This window comes from Odocoileus virginianus, unplaced genomic scaffold (genome assembly GCF_023699985.2).
Source record: "Odocoileus virginianus isolate 20LAN1187 ecotype Illinois unplaced genomic scaffold, Ovbor_1.2 Unplaced_Contig_6, whole genome shotgun sequence".
NCBI lineage: Eukaryota > Metazoa > Chordata > Mammalia > Artiodactyla > Cervidae > Odocoileus > Odocoileus virginianus.
Genome location: NW_027224323.1, coordinates 3,185,839 through 3,205,269, shown reverse-complemented (window position 1 = coordinate 3,205,269; position 19,431 = coordinate 3,185,839). Strand labels below are relative to the sequence as shown.

At 60.4% G+C, this 19,431-nt stretch overlaps 1 protein-coding gene across 1 annotated transcript in view; it reads right to left on the bottom strand.

The window, feature by feature from the left end:
* Positions 1–19,099, bottom strand: part of PPP2R3B (protein phosphatase 2 regulatory subunit B''beta) — a 54,720-nt gene extending 35,621 nt beyond the window's left edge. The window contains exons 1-2 of the mRNA XM_070463780.1: positions 17,981–19,099; positions 2,100–2,285 (exon numbers count right to left, since the gene is read on the bottom strand). Of these exons, the coding sequence (XP_070319881.1) occupies positions 2,100–2,285; positions 17,981–18,319 (525 nt within the window). The 5' untranslated portion in view covers positions 18,320–19,099. The remainder of the gene's footprint in view (positions 1–2,099; positions 2,286–17,980) is intronic.
* Between the last annotated feature and the right edge of the window lie 332 nt (positions 19,100–19,431).

Below are 19,431 nucleotides of genomic sequence, written 5' to 3'. Positions count from 1 at the left end.
GGATATGGGGGTGGATGGATGGACAGATGAATGGAGAATGGATGGACAGATGGATGAATGGAGAAGTGTGTGCATGGGTGAGTGGGTGGATGGATGGATGACTGGATAGATGGGTGGTTGGGTGATGAATGGATGGATGATGGAGAGATGGTTGGATGGACAGATGGATAAGTGGGTGTATGGATGGATGGATGGATGGATGGATGATGGATGCATGGTTGGGTGGGTGGATAGGTGGGTGGGCGGACTGACCGGTGGATAGATGGGTGAATGGATGACGGATGGTTGGGTGGGTGAGTTGGTACATGGGTGGGTGGGTGGATGGATGGATGATGGATGGATGGATGGATGGATGGATGGATGATGGGTGGATGGATGGGTGGATGGATGGGTGGATGGGTGGATGGATGATGGGTGGATGGATGGGTGGATGGATAGACGGGTGGATGGATGGATGGGTGGGTGGATGGATGACGGATGGAGAGACGGATGAATGGATAAACATCATGTGGTCCATGCACACACTGGAAGACAACTCAGTGAATGAAGAGGTGGGAAGCTCTGACACAGGCTGCAACATGGATGGACCCTGAATACAGGGTGGTCAGTGAGAGAAGCAGACACAGAAGGACACACAGTGGGTGGTTCCATTTATACAAAGAGTCAGAAAGAGGCAAATCCACAGATATTGAAGGCAAATAGTGGTTTCCTACGGATCCGGGGGAAGGGGAGGGGCGATGACAACCACGGGGTACAGTGTTTCTTTCTTGAGTGATAAGAGCTCACTATAGAGACACCTGCAAGACTCTGTGAATACACTAAGAACGGCTGAGTTGTAGACTTTAAATGGTGAATTGTGTGGCACGTGGATTCCATCTCAAGAAAGCTTTTAGAAAAAGAGAAAAAGGCAACCCCTAAAAACTGAAGGCAGAGGGAGCACGTGGAGTTACTCATCACACATTCCAACAGAACTTTTCAGGACATGCACAACGGACAGAGTTAGCAGCCGGGACCAAGAGAAAGAGATCTTACAGGAGGGGCAGGGATGATGGGGGAGAAGGGAGGGGGAGAGGAGGGGAGGAGAGGATGGGGAGCGGAGAGGAGGAGAGGATGGGAGGGGGAGGGAGGATCGGGGAAAGGCAGGCGAAGGGGCAGGGTTGTGGGGGAGAGGGGGGGGACACAGAGAAAAAAGAAGTAGCCTGCAGCACTAGGGACAAGGGAGAGAGGCAGTGCACTGCCCTGAAGAACCAATGCTGAATTCACAAGCAGTCTGCAGCAGCAGGACCCCCGGGGGATCAAACACACGGGAGGTGCCCGCCCACAGCTGTCAACGACAGCGAGAGTTGGGGTGCTGGGAGCACGGGGACCTCACGTGTGGGCACGACACCGGTGGACAACCTGGGGCCTCTGACTGACATGAATCGGGGGCCTGTCCTCTGTTCAGTACGCCTGCCAATGCAGGAGACGCAGGTTCAAACCCTGACACAGGAAGATCCCCTGGAGGAAGGAATGGCAACCTGCTCCCGTGTTCTTGCCTGGAGAATCCCACGACAGAGGAACCTGGAGAACTGCAGCCCACAGGGTCACAGAGTCGGACGCGACTGAGTGATGGACACACACACAGAGTGAGACAGCAAGGGACCATAGGGACCGTGGGCCCCTCACAACAGCCAGCCAGCCACTAGGGGTGGCCAAGGACACCGTGCCACGTTCCCGTGAGAGATGGTGCAGACACCAAACGACAGGGTGTCCACACGGAGGATCCGGAGCCACACTCTCTGCGATGAGCACCTCTCTGCGGGCACACTCAGGGTAAGTCCAGAATCACAGGCGCTGTGTGGACTGTGGACACGCATCCCTTGGACAGGAGACACAGGGGAAGGCCGGGGGAGAGCCCGTGGGGAGGGTCCCTCTAAGATCACGAGGCCCCGGGGGACGGCACGCAGGCTGTCGTGTCCTCCAACAGCAAGGACGGAGCTCAGCACGAGCCCTCTGTGCCTCAGGCCCCAAGGATGGCAGAGAGCAGACTCAGAGAAGCCGAGCTCTGCGCCTGCCATGACCAAAGAAGGACCACCCCACGTGCCCATGGGAACACCCACCTTGGCCACGCGGCCCATGTCCTCCATGGCGGCCCTCTCGTGCGGGAACTGCGCGAAGGTCCTCTCGATCTTGGCGATGACGGTGTCCACGTTCACCGCGTCCTGCGGGCGGCCGCGGGGGAAGTAGAAGGTGGGGATGCTCCGGCTTGCGGCGGGCGGCAGGGGCTCCTCCTTCCTCGTCTGGACCTGAGAGAGAGGACAGTGAAGGCCTGGGCACGTGGGCATCCTCCTCCGGACCCACAATGAGTGAGGGCCTGGGCACGTGGGCACCTCCTCAGGACCCACACTCAGTGAGGGCCTCGGCATGTGGGCATCTCCTCAGGACCCACGCTCAGTGAGGAACTGGACACGTGGGCACCTCCTCAGGACACACATTGAGTGAGGGCCTGGGCACGTGGGCACCTCCTCAGGACCACGCTCAGTGAGGACCTGGGCACGTGGGCACCTTCTCAGGACCCACGCTCAGTGAGGACCTGGGCACGTGGGCACCTTCTCAGGACCCACACTCAGTGAGGACCTGGGCACGTGGGCATCTCCTCAGGACACACATTGAGTGAGGGCCTGGGCACGTGGGCACCTCCTCAGGACCACGCTCAGTGAGGACCTGGGCACGTGGGCACCTTCTCAGGACTCACGCTCAGCTCAGGACCACGCTCAGTGAGGACCTGGGCACGTGGGCACCTTCTCAGGACCCACACTCAGTGAGGACCTGGGCACGTGGGCATCTCCTCAGGACACACATTGAGTGAGGGCCTGGGCACGTGGGCACCTCCTCAGGACCACGCTCAGTGAGGACCTGAGCACGTGGGTATCTTCTCAGGACCCACGCTCAGTGAGGACCTGGGCACGTGGGCACCTTCTCAGGACCCACGCTCAGTGAGGACCTGGGCACGTGGGCATCTCCTCAGGACCCACACTCAGTGAGGACCTGGGCACGTGGGCATCTCCTCAGGACCCACACTCAGTGAGGGCCTCAGCATGTGGGCATCTCCTCAGGACCCACACTCAGTGAGGACCTGGGCACGTGGGCACCTCCTCAGGACCCACACTGAGTGAGGACCGGGGCACATGGGCACCTTCTCAGTACCACACTGAGTGAGGGCCTGGGCACGTGGGCACCTCCTCAGGACCCACACTGAGTGAGGGCCTGGGCATGTGGGCACCTCCTCAGGACCCACACTGAGTGAGGGCCTGGGCACGTGGGCATCTCCTCAGGACCACATTGAGTGAGGGCCTGGGCACGTGGGCACCTCCTCAGGACCACGCTCAGTGAGGACCTGGGCACGTGGGTACCTTCTCAGGACCCACGCTCAGTGAGGACCTGGGCACGTGGGCACCTTCTCAGGACCCACACTCAGTGAGGACCTGGGCACGTGGGCATCTCCTCAGGACACACATTGAGTGAGGGCCTGGGCACGTGGGCATCTCCTCAGGACCCACACTGAGTGAGGGCCTGGGCACGTGGGCACCTCCTCAGGACACACATTGAGTGAGGGCCTGGGCACGTGGGCACCTCCTCAGTACCACACTCAGTGAGGACCTGGGCACGTGGGCACCTCCTCAGGACACACATTGAGTGAGGGCCTGGGCACGTGGGCGCCTCCTCAGGACACACACTGAGTGAGGGCCTGGGCATGTGGGCGCCTCCTCGGGACCCACACTGAGTGAGGGCCTGGGCACGTGGGCACCTCCTCAGGACACACACTGAGTGAGGGCCTGGGCACGTGGGCACCTCCTCAGGACCCACACTGAGTGAGGGCCTGGGCATGTGGGCATCTCCTCAGGACCCACACTGAGTGAGGGCCTGGGCACGTGGGCACCTCCTCAGGACCCACACTGAGTGAGGACTGGGGCACGTGGGCATCTCCTCAGGACCCACACTGAGTGAGGGCCTGGGCACGTGGGCATCTCCTCAGGACCCACACTGAGTGAGGGCCTGGGCACGTGGGCACCTCCTCAGGACACACATTGAGTGAGGGCCTGGGCACGTGGGCACCTCCTCAGGACCCACACTGAGTGAGGGCCTGGGCACGTGGGCACCTCCTCAGGACCCACACTGAGTGAGGACTGGGGCACCTGGGTACCTCCTCAGTACCACACTCAGTGAGGGTCTGGGCACGTGGGCACCTCCTCAGGACCTACGCTCAGTGAGGACCTAGGCATGTGGGCGTCTCCTCAGGACCCACATGAGTGAGGACCTGGGCACGTGGGCACCTCCTCAGGACCCACATGAGTGAGGACCTGGGCATGTGGGCACCTCCTCAGGACCCACGCTCAGTGAAGGCCTGGGCATGTGACCACCTTCTCCTCGTAATGTGTCATGATCGGAGGCGGGTCTGATCCACGGCGCCTGCCCCGATCCCAGCTGACCCACTGTGGACAGGGCACCCAGACCATCACTGCAGGCTGACCGCAGACATGGGAGGCCATACAGCCCACATGCAGCGCCATATGTGACCACTGGCCTTGTCCACACTGCCCCGCCTCCCTGATCCTGCTTCAGCTGTGACCCCCTGGACAGGACGGCTGCTGAGAACCTGCCCCATGTCCTGCAGGAGGTCATGGGAGGCGCGGCGGGCTGTCCCCTCGTGGCAGGTTGCACCTGTGACCGCTTGTGCGCACACCCGCCCTGCCCCGCGGAGCTTTCAGCCTCAGCCAGCACAGCCCTCAGGAAACACACGGCCCCAGGGATCTGCCTCCCAGGACGGGCATGGCGGGCACCACACAGGGGCCAACACCACACTTGCAGCCGCAGCTAACGTCAGCCAGGCATCTCCTGACGCACCTACCACTCGGGTCCCCGGTGGCCCGCCAGCCCTTCCTCCCAGGGGCCAGGGGGCTCGGAGGGGTCGCATCTGGGGAGGGACACAGCAACAGGGCCTCTGTCACCCCAGGTCACGGGGTTATCAAGACCCATGACAGCCTCCCGTCAGACCCCACGTCACCCGTCCACCCCCACCATACCCCCTACACAGGACGTCAGCCCAGGTAACAGGGTCATTAGGACACAAGAAACAGCCTCACGTCAGACCCCACCTCACCCCCTTCACAGGCCCTGTCACCCCAGGTCACAGGGTCATCAGGACCCATGACACAGCCTCCCATCATAGACCTCAGGAGCCCATGAACCCCAAGCAGGATCACAGAAAGAAACCCACACCTGAACACAGGAGGACAAAACCAGAAGACCCAAAGGCAGCCAGCAGGTGCTCAAACACAGCACAGGCACGAGAAACAAGACAGATAAGGTGGAAATCTTCAAGGAAACAACTGATCCTCCAGCCAACTCTCAACAGAAGCAACTGATCCTAGAAGCCAGAGGAAAACAGTGCCCACCTCGTCCCCTTCTATCTGTGAGGAGGAGGCTGTCACACAAGATGAACACTGAGACATTTTAACAACCCAAACAGAAAGCCAAAGTGAGCGTGCGACAGACACCTGGCCCAGGCGACGCTGAGGCGTGCACGTCAGGGGGGAGCAAGGCGCCCCCAGATGGAAAATCTGAACTTCAAGACGGGGGCGGGGAGAGCAGTGCCTACCTGGGTAACTCCACATGCATCCACCACAGAAATCAGTCATAAAAACATCATCTTACTTCTTCCTGAAAACTCCCAAGAAGACGACAGCGTAAAAGGCAAAGGAGAGAGAATGGAAGTGTATGAGGGTTTTGAGTTGGATGATAAAGATGTGGATTAACTCAGTACCTATAAAAATGACACTGTCAGGTGAGCAGTGACGTGGCAGGAAGTACTCCAAGGGGAAACCAGATTTTTTAAAAAGAGATGACAAAGAAGAGCACATAGAGAAAAACAAAATAAACCAGAACGGATTCAAAGTGGTAACAGATGTAGGTGGACTAAATGTTCCAGTTAAAAACACAAAGATCAGGGCTTTCCCTGGTGAAGAATCGCCTGCCAATGCAGGAGAGGTGGGTTCAGTACCCGGTCCAGGAAGATCGCACATGCTAAAGGACAACTAGGCCCATGCGCCACCACTTCTGAGCCTGTGCTCTAGAACCCGGGAGCCACAGCTACTGAGCCCAACTCCCACCTCCCCCGAGAGCCCGTGGCCTGCAACAAGAGAATCCACCGCAAATGAGAAGGCTGTGCACCTCAACCTGAAAGCAGCCCCTGGTCACCAAAACTCAAGAAAAGTCCACACAGCAACAAAGACCCAGCAGGGCCAAAAGTAAACGCAAATAAAGTTAACTTTAAAAAACACAAAGATCAAACAGAAAAAAAAAAGTAAGATTTATTTCTAAGACACACACAGAAGGTCTCAGGACACAGCAGCTGAAACTTAACAAGTGGAAAGAGATACAGCTGCCAACAGCGATGGAAAGAAGGCAGGCACCGCTGTGTGCACGCCCAGATAGTGGGCTGGGGGCCTGGACTTCCAGAAAGAGAGGGTGGGGACACTGAGCTGGGGTCCGTCAGGCCGCGCCGCCGACCCCGAGCTGACCGCCGCCCCAACGTGGCCTAGCGCCCACCAAGCCCCAGAGCCCGGGAAGTGCGGCGCGGGCAGGCAGGTCCGGGCGACAGGAGAAAACAAGAGCGGGGTGCGGACACGGGAGATTTACAGTCATCTCTGGGCCATAAATAGCGCGGCCGGCACAGCTGGGACAGGCGCCCTTTGCCAGCACACAGGGCGCCGCGCGGGCCGCCGCCTCCGGCTCGAGTGGGGCTCCCAGGGCCGGAGAGAACCGGCCGAGGACGGCGCCCTGAGCTCACCGCGGCCGGCTGACGTCCGCGACGAAGGTGGAAGGGGCACAACCGTGGGTTTGTGTGCGTGAGAGACACGCACACGCACACGAGGTTCCCAAGCGGGGCCCGGCCCCCTGAGCAGCCCGCAGAGCAGGGGCGCCGGCCTCGCCTCCGCCCCAGGCCTCCCTGCCTCCGGGCACCGCGGCCGTCAACATGACACCCGCTCCCGGCGGCTACTTCTGTCGCCACACGGACACCCGCGCTCGCTGACTCATGGCGACTGCGGAGACCAGAGACGCCCGCGGCCCTCGGACACACGCAGCTGCGTGGCCGAGAACAGGACTGAGGACACGGCCTCGTGGAGAAGCAGGGCGTCCCAGTTTGGCGGGAGCAGCCGCTCCGGGGACAATGCCCGCCTTCGGGGACAGCCGGGCGCCCCCTCCCGGCACGGCTTGTCTGAGCGCGTCCTCCTTCGGCGTCTCCGTGGACGGAGAGCGTGCGCTGGGCCGGCAGGGATGAGCACGGGTCTGAGCACCCAGGAGGGGAGCGGGGCGAGTGGAGCGGGGGCGGGGCAGCCCCAGGTCGCAGCCTGCACTGGGCCCCAGCGGAGCTGTGGGGACACAGGCGGCCGAGGCAGCCCACGGAGGCCGGCGCCAGGCTGGGAGGCCCTGCAGGCCCGAGTTTCTCCTCCTCCAAGCCTGGGAACCCTCCCCACCGGCTGGCGAGGCTGGGCAGTGCCAACAAGGACCTAAACGGCCCACGGATGGACACCGAGAGCCAAACGGTCCAACAGACAGCAGGGGCCAAAATGAAGACGAGAGCGTGTGTGCCCTGGGCAGAGAACAGTGCGGTCCGGAGCCGGGAGGCAGGGCTGGGGACATGGACCTGGGGAGCAGCCTGAGGGCCCAAGTCCACGGGCCCTGGGCCAGGGGACCACGTTTGACGCCTGGGTCCCGGGAGCACCGATCAAGAGGGTACACTCGGGCACCCTGCAGAGTGATGTGACCCCCCCGGGGTCTGACACAGGTGGAGTCTGCAGGTTAGGCTGTCAGCACGGGGAGGGGAGGGGAGCTCGACAGCCTGCACTTTCCCAGCGCTGGGCTCTCCTCTCTGTGGGTCCCCTGTGTCCACCTGAAGGGCCCACAGGGAAGGTGGACGGGTGAGAGCGGGACCAGGACCAGGGACGGCAGAGGGGAGCAGGGGAGCCCGCCCTGGGGCACGCTGCGCGGAGACTCAGTCCCGGGGGCGGAGGCCAGCACCCAGCTTGGACGAGGGCAGCGGCACAGCCGGGCGGGGTGCTCAAGGGCTCGGGACACGTGCTGAGGGCCACCACGGAGGACAAGCTGGGGGCCTGAGGGCTGCTCAGTGTGCACTTGGCCTGGGCGTCCACACGCAGGGGGTGGACACGGGCTGCAGGAAAAGAGAGCCCCCCAACGACAGCCACACTGCACACCTTCCCGTGGCCGAGCCCACTGCGGACGCACCAAGCTGCAAATGTGGTGATGCACACGTGTGAAGCGCTGAGTCCACCTCCACACGCCCTCCTCACCCATCTCCACACACACCCCACCATCCCCCTCCGACTGATCTCCCCGTGCACGGCCTCCACCATCCCCTCCTCACCCATCTCCACACACACCCACGTCCCTCCTCATCCCATCTCCTCATCCATCTCCACACACACCGCCTATGTCCCTCCACACCCCATCTCCACACACACACACCCATGCCCCTCCAGACCCCATCTCCCCATGCACGGCCTCCACCATCCCCCTCCTCATCCATCTCCACACACACCGCCTATGTCCCTCCATACCCCATCTCCACACACCCCCCCACCCCCCTCCAGACCCCATCTCCCCAATGCACGGCCCCCACCATCCCCTCCTCACCCCATCTGAACACACCGTGAGGTCTACAGATCCCCAAGGCTATGTCTGCAGTCCACACTCAAACACCGAGAGTTGAAAGGATGAAGCCAGCCAGGGGAGCTCCCCTCCCCAACACTCTCCCCAGGACACTCCCCCCTCAAGAGCCAAATTCTGCACCTGAGGAGCACGCACTGCCGGCACCTGAGGAGCACTCCGTGCACAGGGCAGGCGCCCTCATTCCCAGGAAAGATCACTGGGATGTGTTTTCTGTAACATGAAACTGCTTCCTCTGAAAGGCCCGGGTGACTTGATAAGACGCACAGCTGTCCTGGGAAAATCAGGCTTTCCTGAAGCTCCTGCCTGGACCAGGGGCTCCCCACCACCCCATGAACATCAAGGCACAGTCACCACTGGGGGAAGGCTCCCTGATCCGGGGACACCCCAGCACTACTGTGTACACATAAACAGCAACCAGCAGACGTCCCCTCCATCTGTAAAACTAGGCCAGCCTCATTTGATCCCACCCTCAAGAGTCTGAACAGACTTTCCTGACCAAACGAGGCACCGGCTTACAAGCATCACCCACTGGCAGACCAAAGCTCACACGCTAGAAAGACAGCCCTCAGACAGAAAAATGAAGACCCAGAAGCTCTCTAAAAGCTCAGACATAATCCCAGGGTAGGGAAAAACTCGATTTAAACTACCAACAGGAAGCAAGCTTTTCCCACCCCAAACAGGCCATATAATTCGGTGACTTTTGGATTTCTTAAGGCCACTAGATGACCTTAACTCCTCGCTTGGGAGAAAATACAAACGATTCACACAGTGCCAAACATACGTAAGACAGCAGGACCTGCCGTTGCCAGAAGACCCCAGGGTGGCCGCGGGTTCTACATGTCCCTGTCCCCTTACTCGAATTTATAAACCACACACGAGGCACGGGCAGAGAGACGGGCTTTGCTTTTGTGCCCGCGGGGGAGAAGCACCGAGAGGTGTAAGAGCCGAGGGCCTGCTGAAACCGCGGAGCGCGGCGCTTCCTCTAAACCGCTCAAACCCCACACGCGCTCGCGGCGAACCGCGCTGTCCTGAGAGCGCTGCGTTAATGCGGCGGGCGCCGCGCTCCGACCGCGCGGGGCTGGGGGTGCTGCCTGCGCGCCTGCGGAGCGGCAGCCCCACCGCGTCGTGCAGGCCAGGGCTGAAGCCGCCCCAGCCCGCTCAATCCGCTCCGCAGGCGTCTTCCAGGCACCACGGTCCTAGCGGCTGAAACTCTCAGAAAGGAGTTGTGGGCGCCTCTTTAGAGCGGCTGTCCCAACAAACTTCACGGGCCGCATACCTGCTCTCCGCGTGAAGGGGCGCTGTTCCCGAGCGGAGGTGAAGCCCCCACCCCCCCAGCACGGGCAGACCCCCGCCCCACCTCTCCAGGGCTGAGCGGACGCAGCAGCCCCGCGCCCGCACCTGCTGGAAGGCCTTGAGCCTCTTCTTGAAGCGCGAGGGCAGCACGAAGTCGCAGCCGCGGGCCAGCGAGGCCAGCTCCTGCCGCAGGTCGGGGTCCTGGCGCAGGGAGAGATCGCGGAGCCGCATGTCGGCTCGCATGGGCCGACGCGGCCCGGGCCGGGTGCGCTCGCGGGGCTGCGGCTGGCCGGGGCCGGCGGGGTCAGGGCGGTCCGGGCGGCCGGGCTCAGCGCGCTCCATGCGTCGCCGGCCGGCGCTCTGGGGGCCGGGCCCCGGGCGCGCGCATTCCTCCGGCGGGGCGGGTGCGCGCGGCGCTGGAAGGGGAGGCGCGGCCAGCAGGCGGCGGGCGGCCCCTCCCAGGGCCCTGGTGTGCTCCGCGAGGGGCAGACCGGAGGCTGGACACCCGTCCGGGGCCAGCCCGCTGCGCGGAGGGAGGCGGCTGCCCCTCGACCCCCGGACCGTCGCTCGGCTCAGCCCACAGACAGGCCGCCGAGGCGCTTCGCTGTGGGGCCGCCGCCCACGGGCTCCCCCGGGAGGGACCCGGCCTTCTCTCCGGACGCCGGCAACCAGCCCAGGACTAAGCTGGAACCTAGGTCAGAACAAGCGGCCAGGGCGCCCGGTCCCCCAGGCCACCTGAGGCTCAAGAGTTGTTCCCTCGGGAAACTGGCGTAAAAGAAGGGCTTTGGAGGTCACCACCCATGCGCACTTAGGAGTGCAGGAAAAAACAGTGAAAATGTTCGTCGCTCAGTCGTCTGTGACTCTGCGACCCCATGGACTGTAGCCCGCCAGGCTCCCGATCGGTGGGATTCTCCAGGCAAGAATACCAGAGAGAGTGGCCAATTCCTTCTCCAGGGGAATCTTCCCCACCCAGGGATGAACCCAGGTCTCCTACATGGGCAGGCGCGTTCCTTACCGTCTGAACCACCAGCTGGGCAGATGTACAGTCAACCAGCAGAGGACACACTCTGCTCTCCTGTGTAAACTCAGGGTGCGGGTGGAAGCGAGGGTTTTACTGCATTTCGGGGTGCACACGGGTGCAGAGCTGACCACGCGGATGGACGGAACAGGACTCAGACTGGCCTGTACTGGGCACCACGAAAATGGAACCGGGCCCTGACATGTGGATGGACTGCCCACAGAGCCAGGCCCGCTCTGGGCGGGTCTCCCCACCCTCGCCCCCCACAGTCTACCCCTGGCCTGCGGGCCCCACCCCTGACATCGCAGGACCCCAGGGACGCCTGCTCCTTGGCCCTTCCTTGCCCCCCAAACAGAGCTGTCTGGGGAAATGGCCTTGGGGGTCAGGAGCCTCTTCACCCACCCTCTTCTAGTCTCTGATAGACCTCGAGTTTGGGGCTCGTTTTTTTCCAGCCGTGTTTTAGTCTTACAGAAACGTGGGGCAGAAAGTCCAGAACCGCCCGCAGGGCCCGGGTTCCCCTGTCAGGAACACCCTGAGCGGGGTGCAGCGTCTGTTAGGGTCAGGAGACCACATCACCGCGGTGGGCTGCCCACGCGCATAAAGCTGCCGCGGCCGAAGCGCACAGTCTCCCCAGGGTGCGCACGCTCCGCACTCCCTGAGGGTCCACGCGGACAAAGGCGCGGAGTCACCCAGCAGGCTTGCTGCCCTGGGGACTGTGCATTTGTGAAGCGTTTCAGAACATTATTTTTTTGTGGCCCACTTTTTAAGTTTTTAATGAATTTGCTACAACATTCCTCCTGCTTCATATTTTAGGTTTTTGGCCCCGGGGCAGGGGGGGATCTTAGCTCTCAGACTAGCCCTTGGAGGCCAAGGTGTCAGCACGGGACAGCCAGGGAGGTCCCTCCCCAACCCGGGCCCGGAGTCCCTGGGCTCAGCCGGTTCACGCCCCCTCCCCAGCACCGTCTGTCTCCCCTGCCTCCGTGCTCCGCCCGCCCCGAGTGTCCCCAGCCTAACCCTCTTCCGGCTGCAGCATCGCCTGCCCCAAACTCCGGCTCAGGACCCCCCTGTGGTGCGCCTGCCCTCGGCCTCTCCCCCTCTCCCGGCCAGCTCCGGCCTTGTTCCCAGAACATCCTCAGGGCCTTGGGGCTCCGCGGCTGATCCCCACATTCCCGCAGTTCTGCAGACACGCGGATGGTCTGGGGGGGGGGGGGGCGGGATCCGTGCTCGGGACAGACTTCTCATTTCCGGGTGTCAGCAGCGGCACCAGGGGCTCGGGGACTGCCCGATGCAGGCGGCCCTGCCAGTCTGCCGAGCACTCTCGCCCCCCCACCCCCGCCTCCCCCGCAGACTCTGCGGGAAGCGCGCTCCTGAGGCAGCTGCAGAGGGGCCCGTCCTCCTGTGCTGCCCGCCCCGAGGGGCAGGTCCTCCCAGGGGAGGCAGGGCGTGCTCCCACCCCCGGGACCGCCCCGGGCCGCCCTGACTGACAGGCTGGGTGGCCACGCCCTCTCACTGGGGGGGGGGGGGGGGGGCAGGAGGTTAGGGGAACTGACTTCCCTGGGGGTCCAGTGGTTACAACTCCCCCTTCCAATGCAGAGGGTGAGGGTTCAATCCTGGTCAGGGACCTAAGATCCCACATGCCTTGGGGGCCAAAAACCAAAACATAAAACAGAAGCAATATTGTGACAGATTCATTAAAAACTTTAAAAGGTGGTCCACATCAAGATAAAAAAAAAAAAAGCTTAAAAATATAGTGTCAGGAACATGGTCACTTATTACATAATGTCTTTGCACAGTGAGAAATCGCAGACTTGTTGAAACGTACAGAAATATCAAATCACTGTGTTCTGCGCTGGGCTTCCCAGATGGTTCAGTGGCAAAGAATCCACCTGCCAGTGTAGGAAACTCAGGTTCGATCCCTGGTTTGGGAAGATCCCCTGGAGAAGGAAATGACACCCCACTCCAGTATTCTTGCCTGGAGAATCCCATGGACAGAGGAGTCTGGCGGGCTACAGTCCACGGGGTCACAAACAGTCGGACACGACTGAGTGACTAAACACCACCAACAAAATGTTCTCCACCAGGAGCTAACGTAGTGCTGTATGTCAGTTATGCTTCAGAAACAAACTCAGAGGAAAACAGGTCAGACTGTAGCTTCCAGGGGAAGGGGGTAGTTGTGAGGATGATGGTGGTGGTTAAGACATATAAACTTCCAGTATAAGTGGTTTTTGCTGTAGCCATGTACAGATGTGAGAACTGGACTATAAAGAAGGCTAAGTGCCAAAGAACTGAGGCTTTGAAACTGGTGTTGGAGAAGACTCTTGAGAGTCCCTTGGACTGCAAGGAGATCCAACCAGTCCATCCTAAAGGAAATCAGTCCTGAATATTCATTGGAAGGACTGATGCTGAAACTGAAGCTCCAATACTTTGGCCACCTGATGCAAAGAGCTGACTCACTGGAAAAGACCCTGATGCTGGGAAAGACTGAGGGCAGGAAGAGAAGAGGGCGACAGAGAATGAGGTGGTTGGATGGCATCACCGAGTCAATGGACAGGAATATGAGCAAACTCTGGGAGATGGTAAAGGATAGGGAAGCCTGGCGTGCTGCAGTCCACGGGGTCACAAAGAGTCAGACATGACTGAAGCAACTTAGAACGCCTGCAAAACTGGTGGAAGAGATGAAACATATGACAAGTCACTTGCTACAGAGACAGCCTGCAAATCCCATAGTGAAAAAGAGAGCAGCTGTACCCGGAACAGACACAGAACTTGCCAGCTGAACGAGACAAAGCAACAAACCAGTACGTAGAAGGGAAGAGCATCTGCAGAGAAAGCCCAGGAGCAAAGACACACGAGGACAAGGAAGCTCGAGGTCACGGTCGCCAGGGAAACTGTGACCAAGCCGCAGAGGTGCCACCGAGAGCCATGTTACGGACAGGGGCCAGTCGGGTGCCCGCCGGGGACGGGGGGCTGGAAGCATGGGCTGCTTTCAGGCAGGGAACACCCACGGTGCAGCCCCTCTGGAACACCGCTTGATGGGGTCCTGAAAAGAGAAACAGGTCTGTGACAACCTAGAGGGGTGGGATGGGGAGGGAGGTGGAAGGGAGGTTCAAGAGGGAGGGGACATGTTATACCTATGGCTGATTCATGTTGATGTACAGCAGAAACCAACACAATACTGTAAAGCAGTTGTCCTCCAATTAAAAACAAATAAATTTTAAAAGGAGTCAGAAACAATTATAAGACTTAAAACCCAGCAGTTACTCCGTAGGCATCTCCCTGAGACGTCGGTCGCTTCCCAGGTCACTTGGGGTAAAGAACCTGCCTGCTAAGGCAGAAGACCTGGGTTCGATCCCTGGGTCAGGAAGATCCCCTGGAGGAGGAAACAGGAAACCACTCCAGTATTCCCGCCTGGAATCCCATGGACAGAGGAGCCTGGCGGGCTGCAGTCCGTGGGGTCGCACAGAGTCGGACACGAGTAAGAGACTGACCCTCTGCTGAGAGGAGAGGAGACGAGGGCCTCACGAGGACTGAGCTTGGACGTCCTCGACACGAGGATCGGAGAGCTGGGAGCCAGGGTCCGCCTGACACAGGACGACGCAGTGCGGTCGTAGAGCAGCGCCAGGGGAGGACTCGGGAGGAGGGCCGGGCACCTGACCGTGGGGGGCGTTCTGGGAGAACCAGCGGGGGCAGAAGGCCCTGCCCTGGCCCAGAGCCCTGGATGCCTCGGGGGTGAGGGTAAGAAGAGAGGAGTGTGTGCACAGCTGCCCGAGTCCTGTGAAAGCTGACGGGAAAGCACCTCGTCCCCCAAAACTCAGCCAGCTGCTCGGCACCAGCAGTGACTCCGCCAAGTGCCCTGCATGGCCTGGGCCCTCTCTGCCCACGCCAGGGACCAGCAGGACACGTGCCACCGGAGGCTGTTGACCAGGGCGCTGCCTCAAAGCTCGACACAGCTCACACACGGGGGCGGGGATCCCCAGCCATGGGGTGGGGGTGCAGGCGGCCCAGGTCTCAGTCAGACAGGGCCTCTGTCCAGGGGAGCACCGGGGCCCTGCAGGGAACCCCTCGGCCACAGGCACCCCCAAATCTAGAGAGCAGTAGTGGCCACCACCTCCTGGAGACCAGCCACCGCCACATCCTCGGGGAGACCCTGAGAGCCCTCTGCAGAGACCCCACACCAGGCTCCTAGGGGACCCCGTGCCCCTCCTCCTCACGGGACTCTGCACCCCTCCTTCTCCTCATGGGGACCCCGTGCCCCTCTTCTCTTCAGAGACCCCACACCAGGCTCCTAGGGGACCCCGTGCCCCTCCTCCTCCTCATAGGGATCCCGAACCTTTCCCCAGGGCTGTACCCGCCTTGGAGACAGACAGGAAGAAGGCGTTCCCAGGACGTGAGGAAGCTAAATCTGGACTGAACCCCGAATGAATGTGGACTGAACCCGGACTGAACTCACAGTGAACCTGGACTGAACGTGCACTGAACACGGGCTGAACGTGCAGTGAACACTGACTGAACCCGCAGTGAACTTGGACTGAACACGGGCTGAACGTGGACTGAAAGTGAACTGAATGTGGACCAAACTGAATGTGAACCCAGACTAAACATGGACCGAATGTGAACTGAACCCAGCTTGAACCAGAGCCCTAAACCAGGGCTGAACCATGACCCGAAACCAGGACTAAACCAGTACCGAGTCAGATCAAGTCAAATCACCAGGTAACTGAACACCCCATATCTATGAACAAAGGCAAAGCACTAAATGTCTAAACAGGTAGATGATAAATTTCACCAAGGACGCGAAGCACTGGAATACATGCAATGTCGATGACGGAAAATGATGAGATACAAGGAGACAGAAAGACATCCGGAGCTCGTGGGCTTGGAAACTCAACATTTTTAAGGTATTAGTGGTGCGAGATTAATCTACAGACTTAATGTAGCCCCAATCAAAACTCCAACAGAAAAAAAAAAAAAAAAAACTCCAACAGGCTTTCCTGTGGAGGCTGACAAGCTGGTTCTCAGGGTTATGTGGAGATAAGAACGTCAGGATAGCCTGAGGTCAAAGGACATCTGAGAATCTCAGACCCTTTTAAAAGAACAGGGTTGGCTGTATGCTACCTGCTTTCCACAGGTTCATCCCCAGAGAGTTGCAGAGTGAGATTTCAACCACAGATCACAGGATCAGAGATCAGGAAACAGACCCACATGCACAAGGCTGACTGATTTTCGACCATGTAACTCCCAGTGCATCTCTGCAGGAAAAGAACTATTTCAAAGACCACTAGTTACCCGGATATCTTACACCACACACAGAAACTTAAGAGAAATAGATCAGAACTCTATATGCAAAAGGGAAAACCAGGAATCTTTTAGGAGGAAAACAGAAGACAACCCTGACAGCCTGGGAGACTCACACATTTCGTAGATTGGATGCAATACGTAAGAACCATGAAAGAATGAAATTGAAAGAATTAAAAAAAAAAACTTAACAGCTTTTTGTGTTCAAAAGACATGCAAACCAACAACAAAATGGGACAAAGACTGAAGAGAAATATGCGAAAATATAAGTCTCACAAAGGAGCTGCATGCAGATTCTACACAAACAGCCCTTATGTTGCTACTGACTTGCTCAGTCATGTCCGACTCTCTGTGACCCCATGAACTATATAGCTCACCAGACTCCTCTGTCCATGGGATTCTCCAGGCAGGAATACTGGAGTGGGTTGCCATGCCCTCCTCCAGGGGACCTTCCCGACTTGGGGATCGAACCTGTGTCTCCTGCATTGCAGGTGGATTCTCTACCACTGAGCCACCAGGGAAGCTCCACATAAGGTTTCTTCACTTCCTATTAGCTCTTAGAGAACACAAGCTCAGAAGTTTTCTTATGGCATTTTATGTAGGAACATTTTCCTAACATTAATTATCCATTTCTTGGGGACAAAGAAGTCTTATCATTTTATCCCAATGACAACAGCCTTTTTTGGGTTACTAGCCTCTCAAAATTCAACTGAAGCCATAAATTCCACATTCACCAAGACATGTTTAAAGCCACCTTCAGGCCCCAGACAAGGTCCATCAACAGTTTTTTTTTTGGCCACAGCAGAATGTTGGATGTCAGTTCCCTAACCACGGGTGGGACCTGTGCCCTCTGCACTGGCAGCGTGGAGTCAACCACTAGACCACCAGGCAGGTCCCCGTCATTCCTTTTTGAAACCTCTTGGGACAGTTAAGAGAGAGTCATTCTGCTTTTCCTCAAAACCGGGTCTTCAGGGGACTTCCTTGGTAGCCCAGTGGCTAAGACTCTGGGCTCCCAAAGCAGGGAGCCTGGGTTTGATCACCAGTCAGGCAACTAGATTCCACAGGCCACAAGTAAGACCCTGGTGCAGTCAAATAAATAAATAAAAATAAGTAAATATTTAAAACAAAAAACCAAAAACCGGGTCCTCATGGTGACTTACTCTATCTGGGCATGGAAACTGCAGACCAGAGAAGGGGTCTTCAGTCTTACCCGCCCCCATCAGCACTTCTTTCCTTCAACAGACACACCCCCGCCCCCCTATCCCGACTATTCCAGCCCCACCACCGAGGCCATGTCACATCCTTCCAGGCAGAAGCTGGTCTCTCCACGGCCCCAGGCTGCACGATGCATGATCCTGTTCTTGGGGAAACACCACTCTGGCCTGAGGAACTTCACGCCCACGCTCTGTGGCTTTCTGCCTGCCATCCATAAAAGAGGTCTCTCAGGCAGCAAAGCCGCCCTCCTTTACAGAAAATTACAACTGGGCGACTGAACTGATCACTGGTCACTGAAGGAGACAGACTAGACACTCAAGTGCTTAGCACGCTTGACATTCCTCCACCTGCCTGGCCACCCCCAGCCATATGTCGGTGGGAACCCCCCAGTTACCTTCGCAGGCGTCAGCAGAAGCAAGATGAACTTACTACTCTCGCCCCTCCGGGTCGTCTAGGCCCTCGAATCGGCGGCCCACTCCGGGCACTGGAGGCGGCTCCCACGGGAAGCGCGGTGGACGCGGGGGAAGGGCCGGGCGCCCCGGGACCTTCGCACTCGTGCGGCCTCCAGGCAGGGTCGGGGGCGGCGGCTGCGAGCCAGGGCCCCGGCTGCGCCGCGTCTCCCGCGCCCCTCTCGGGCATCGCGGGCATCTGGATCCTCCGCAAGCAGTCCCGGAGCATCGCCTGCGTGCTGGACTCGCTGAGCCAGCACAGGAAGAGCTCGTCCACCTTCATCTTCAGGACCGGCTGCAGGACCTTGCCGGGCGGCATCTCCGGGGCTCGGGCCCTCCTTCCCGAGGGACGCCCCCACCCCCTCCTTCCTCGCGCACAGGTGCCTGGAGCCGGGACCCACGTCCGGCCAGAATGGACCACACGCGGAGTCGCCGACCAGCCCCTGAGGGCACGAGCCAGTGGGGGGTCAAGGGCCCCGGGGCAAGAGGCGGGAACCTGGCCGGGAGGCTCCCGGGGTCTGCTGAGGAGGCAGCGACCCGGCGGGGGTCGCGGGCCCGGGGTTCGGGGAAGAGGAGGCCCGGCCTGGTGGGGGTCGCGGGCCGAGGGTGCTGGGGTCCGCGATGAGGCGGCGCCCGGCCCGGATGGGGTCCCGGCGTCTGATGAGGAGACAGTCTGGCCCGGCGAGGGTCGCGAGCCCAAGGTTCGGGGAAGAGGAGGCCCGGCCCGGTGGGGGTCCTGGGGTCTGGTGAGGAGGCAGGGACCCGGCGGGGACCGCGAGCCCCGGGTTCGGGGAGGAACTGGTCCGGCCCGGTGGGTTTCGCAGGCCCGAGGTTCAGGAGGTCAGGGGTGAGGCGGTGCAAGGCTCGGTGGGGGTCGCGGGCCTGAGGTTCGGGGAAGAGGAGGCCCGGCCCGGCGGGGGTAGCGGGCCCGGGGTTCAGGAAGTCAGGGATGAGGCGGAGCCCCACCCCAGGGGGCTGCGCGGACTCGGGGTCCCGGCTGAGGCGGGCGGTCAGACCGCGGGGGTCCCGCCCAACTCAGGGCAGCTTCAAAACGGGCGCGCCGGGACTAGCGCCCAGAGAAGGTCGCCTCAGCCGTGCGTCATCGCGACGCGTGGCGTCATCACACGGCGCCGCCCGTCAGCCCCCCCGAGGCAGTGCAGGGCGCCTGGGTGGGCCGGACGCTGTGCGGGACGCGTGGGCGCTCCGGAGGGCGCTCAGGAGCTGGACTGTGGACGGGGACGAGGGGTGGTGGGCACCGGACTCTAGGCCTTTTAGGTTTTAGGCTTTTGGTGGGTGTGGCCCCGCGCCAACGAGACTCTCGGGCTCCCCCCCCACCGCCAGGAGCTGCGCGCATGCGCCTTGAGAGCTCGTCGGGAGGGGCACGCGCGGGTAGTTGGCCTGGCCGAGGGGCGGCTGGGGGGCTTGTCGAGC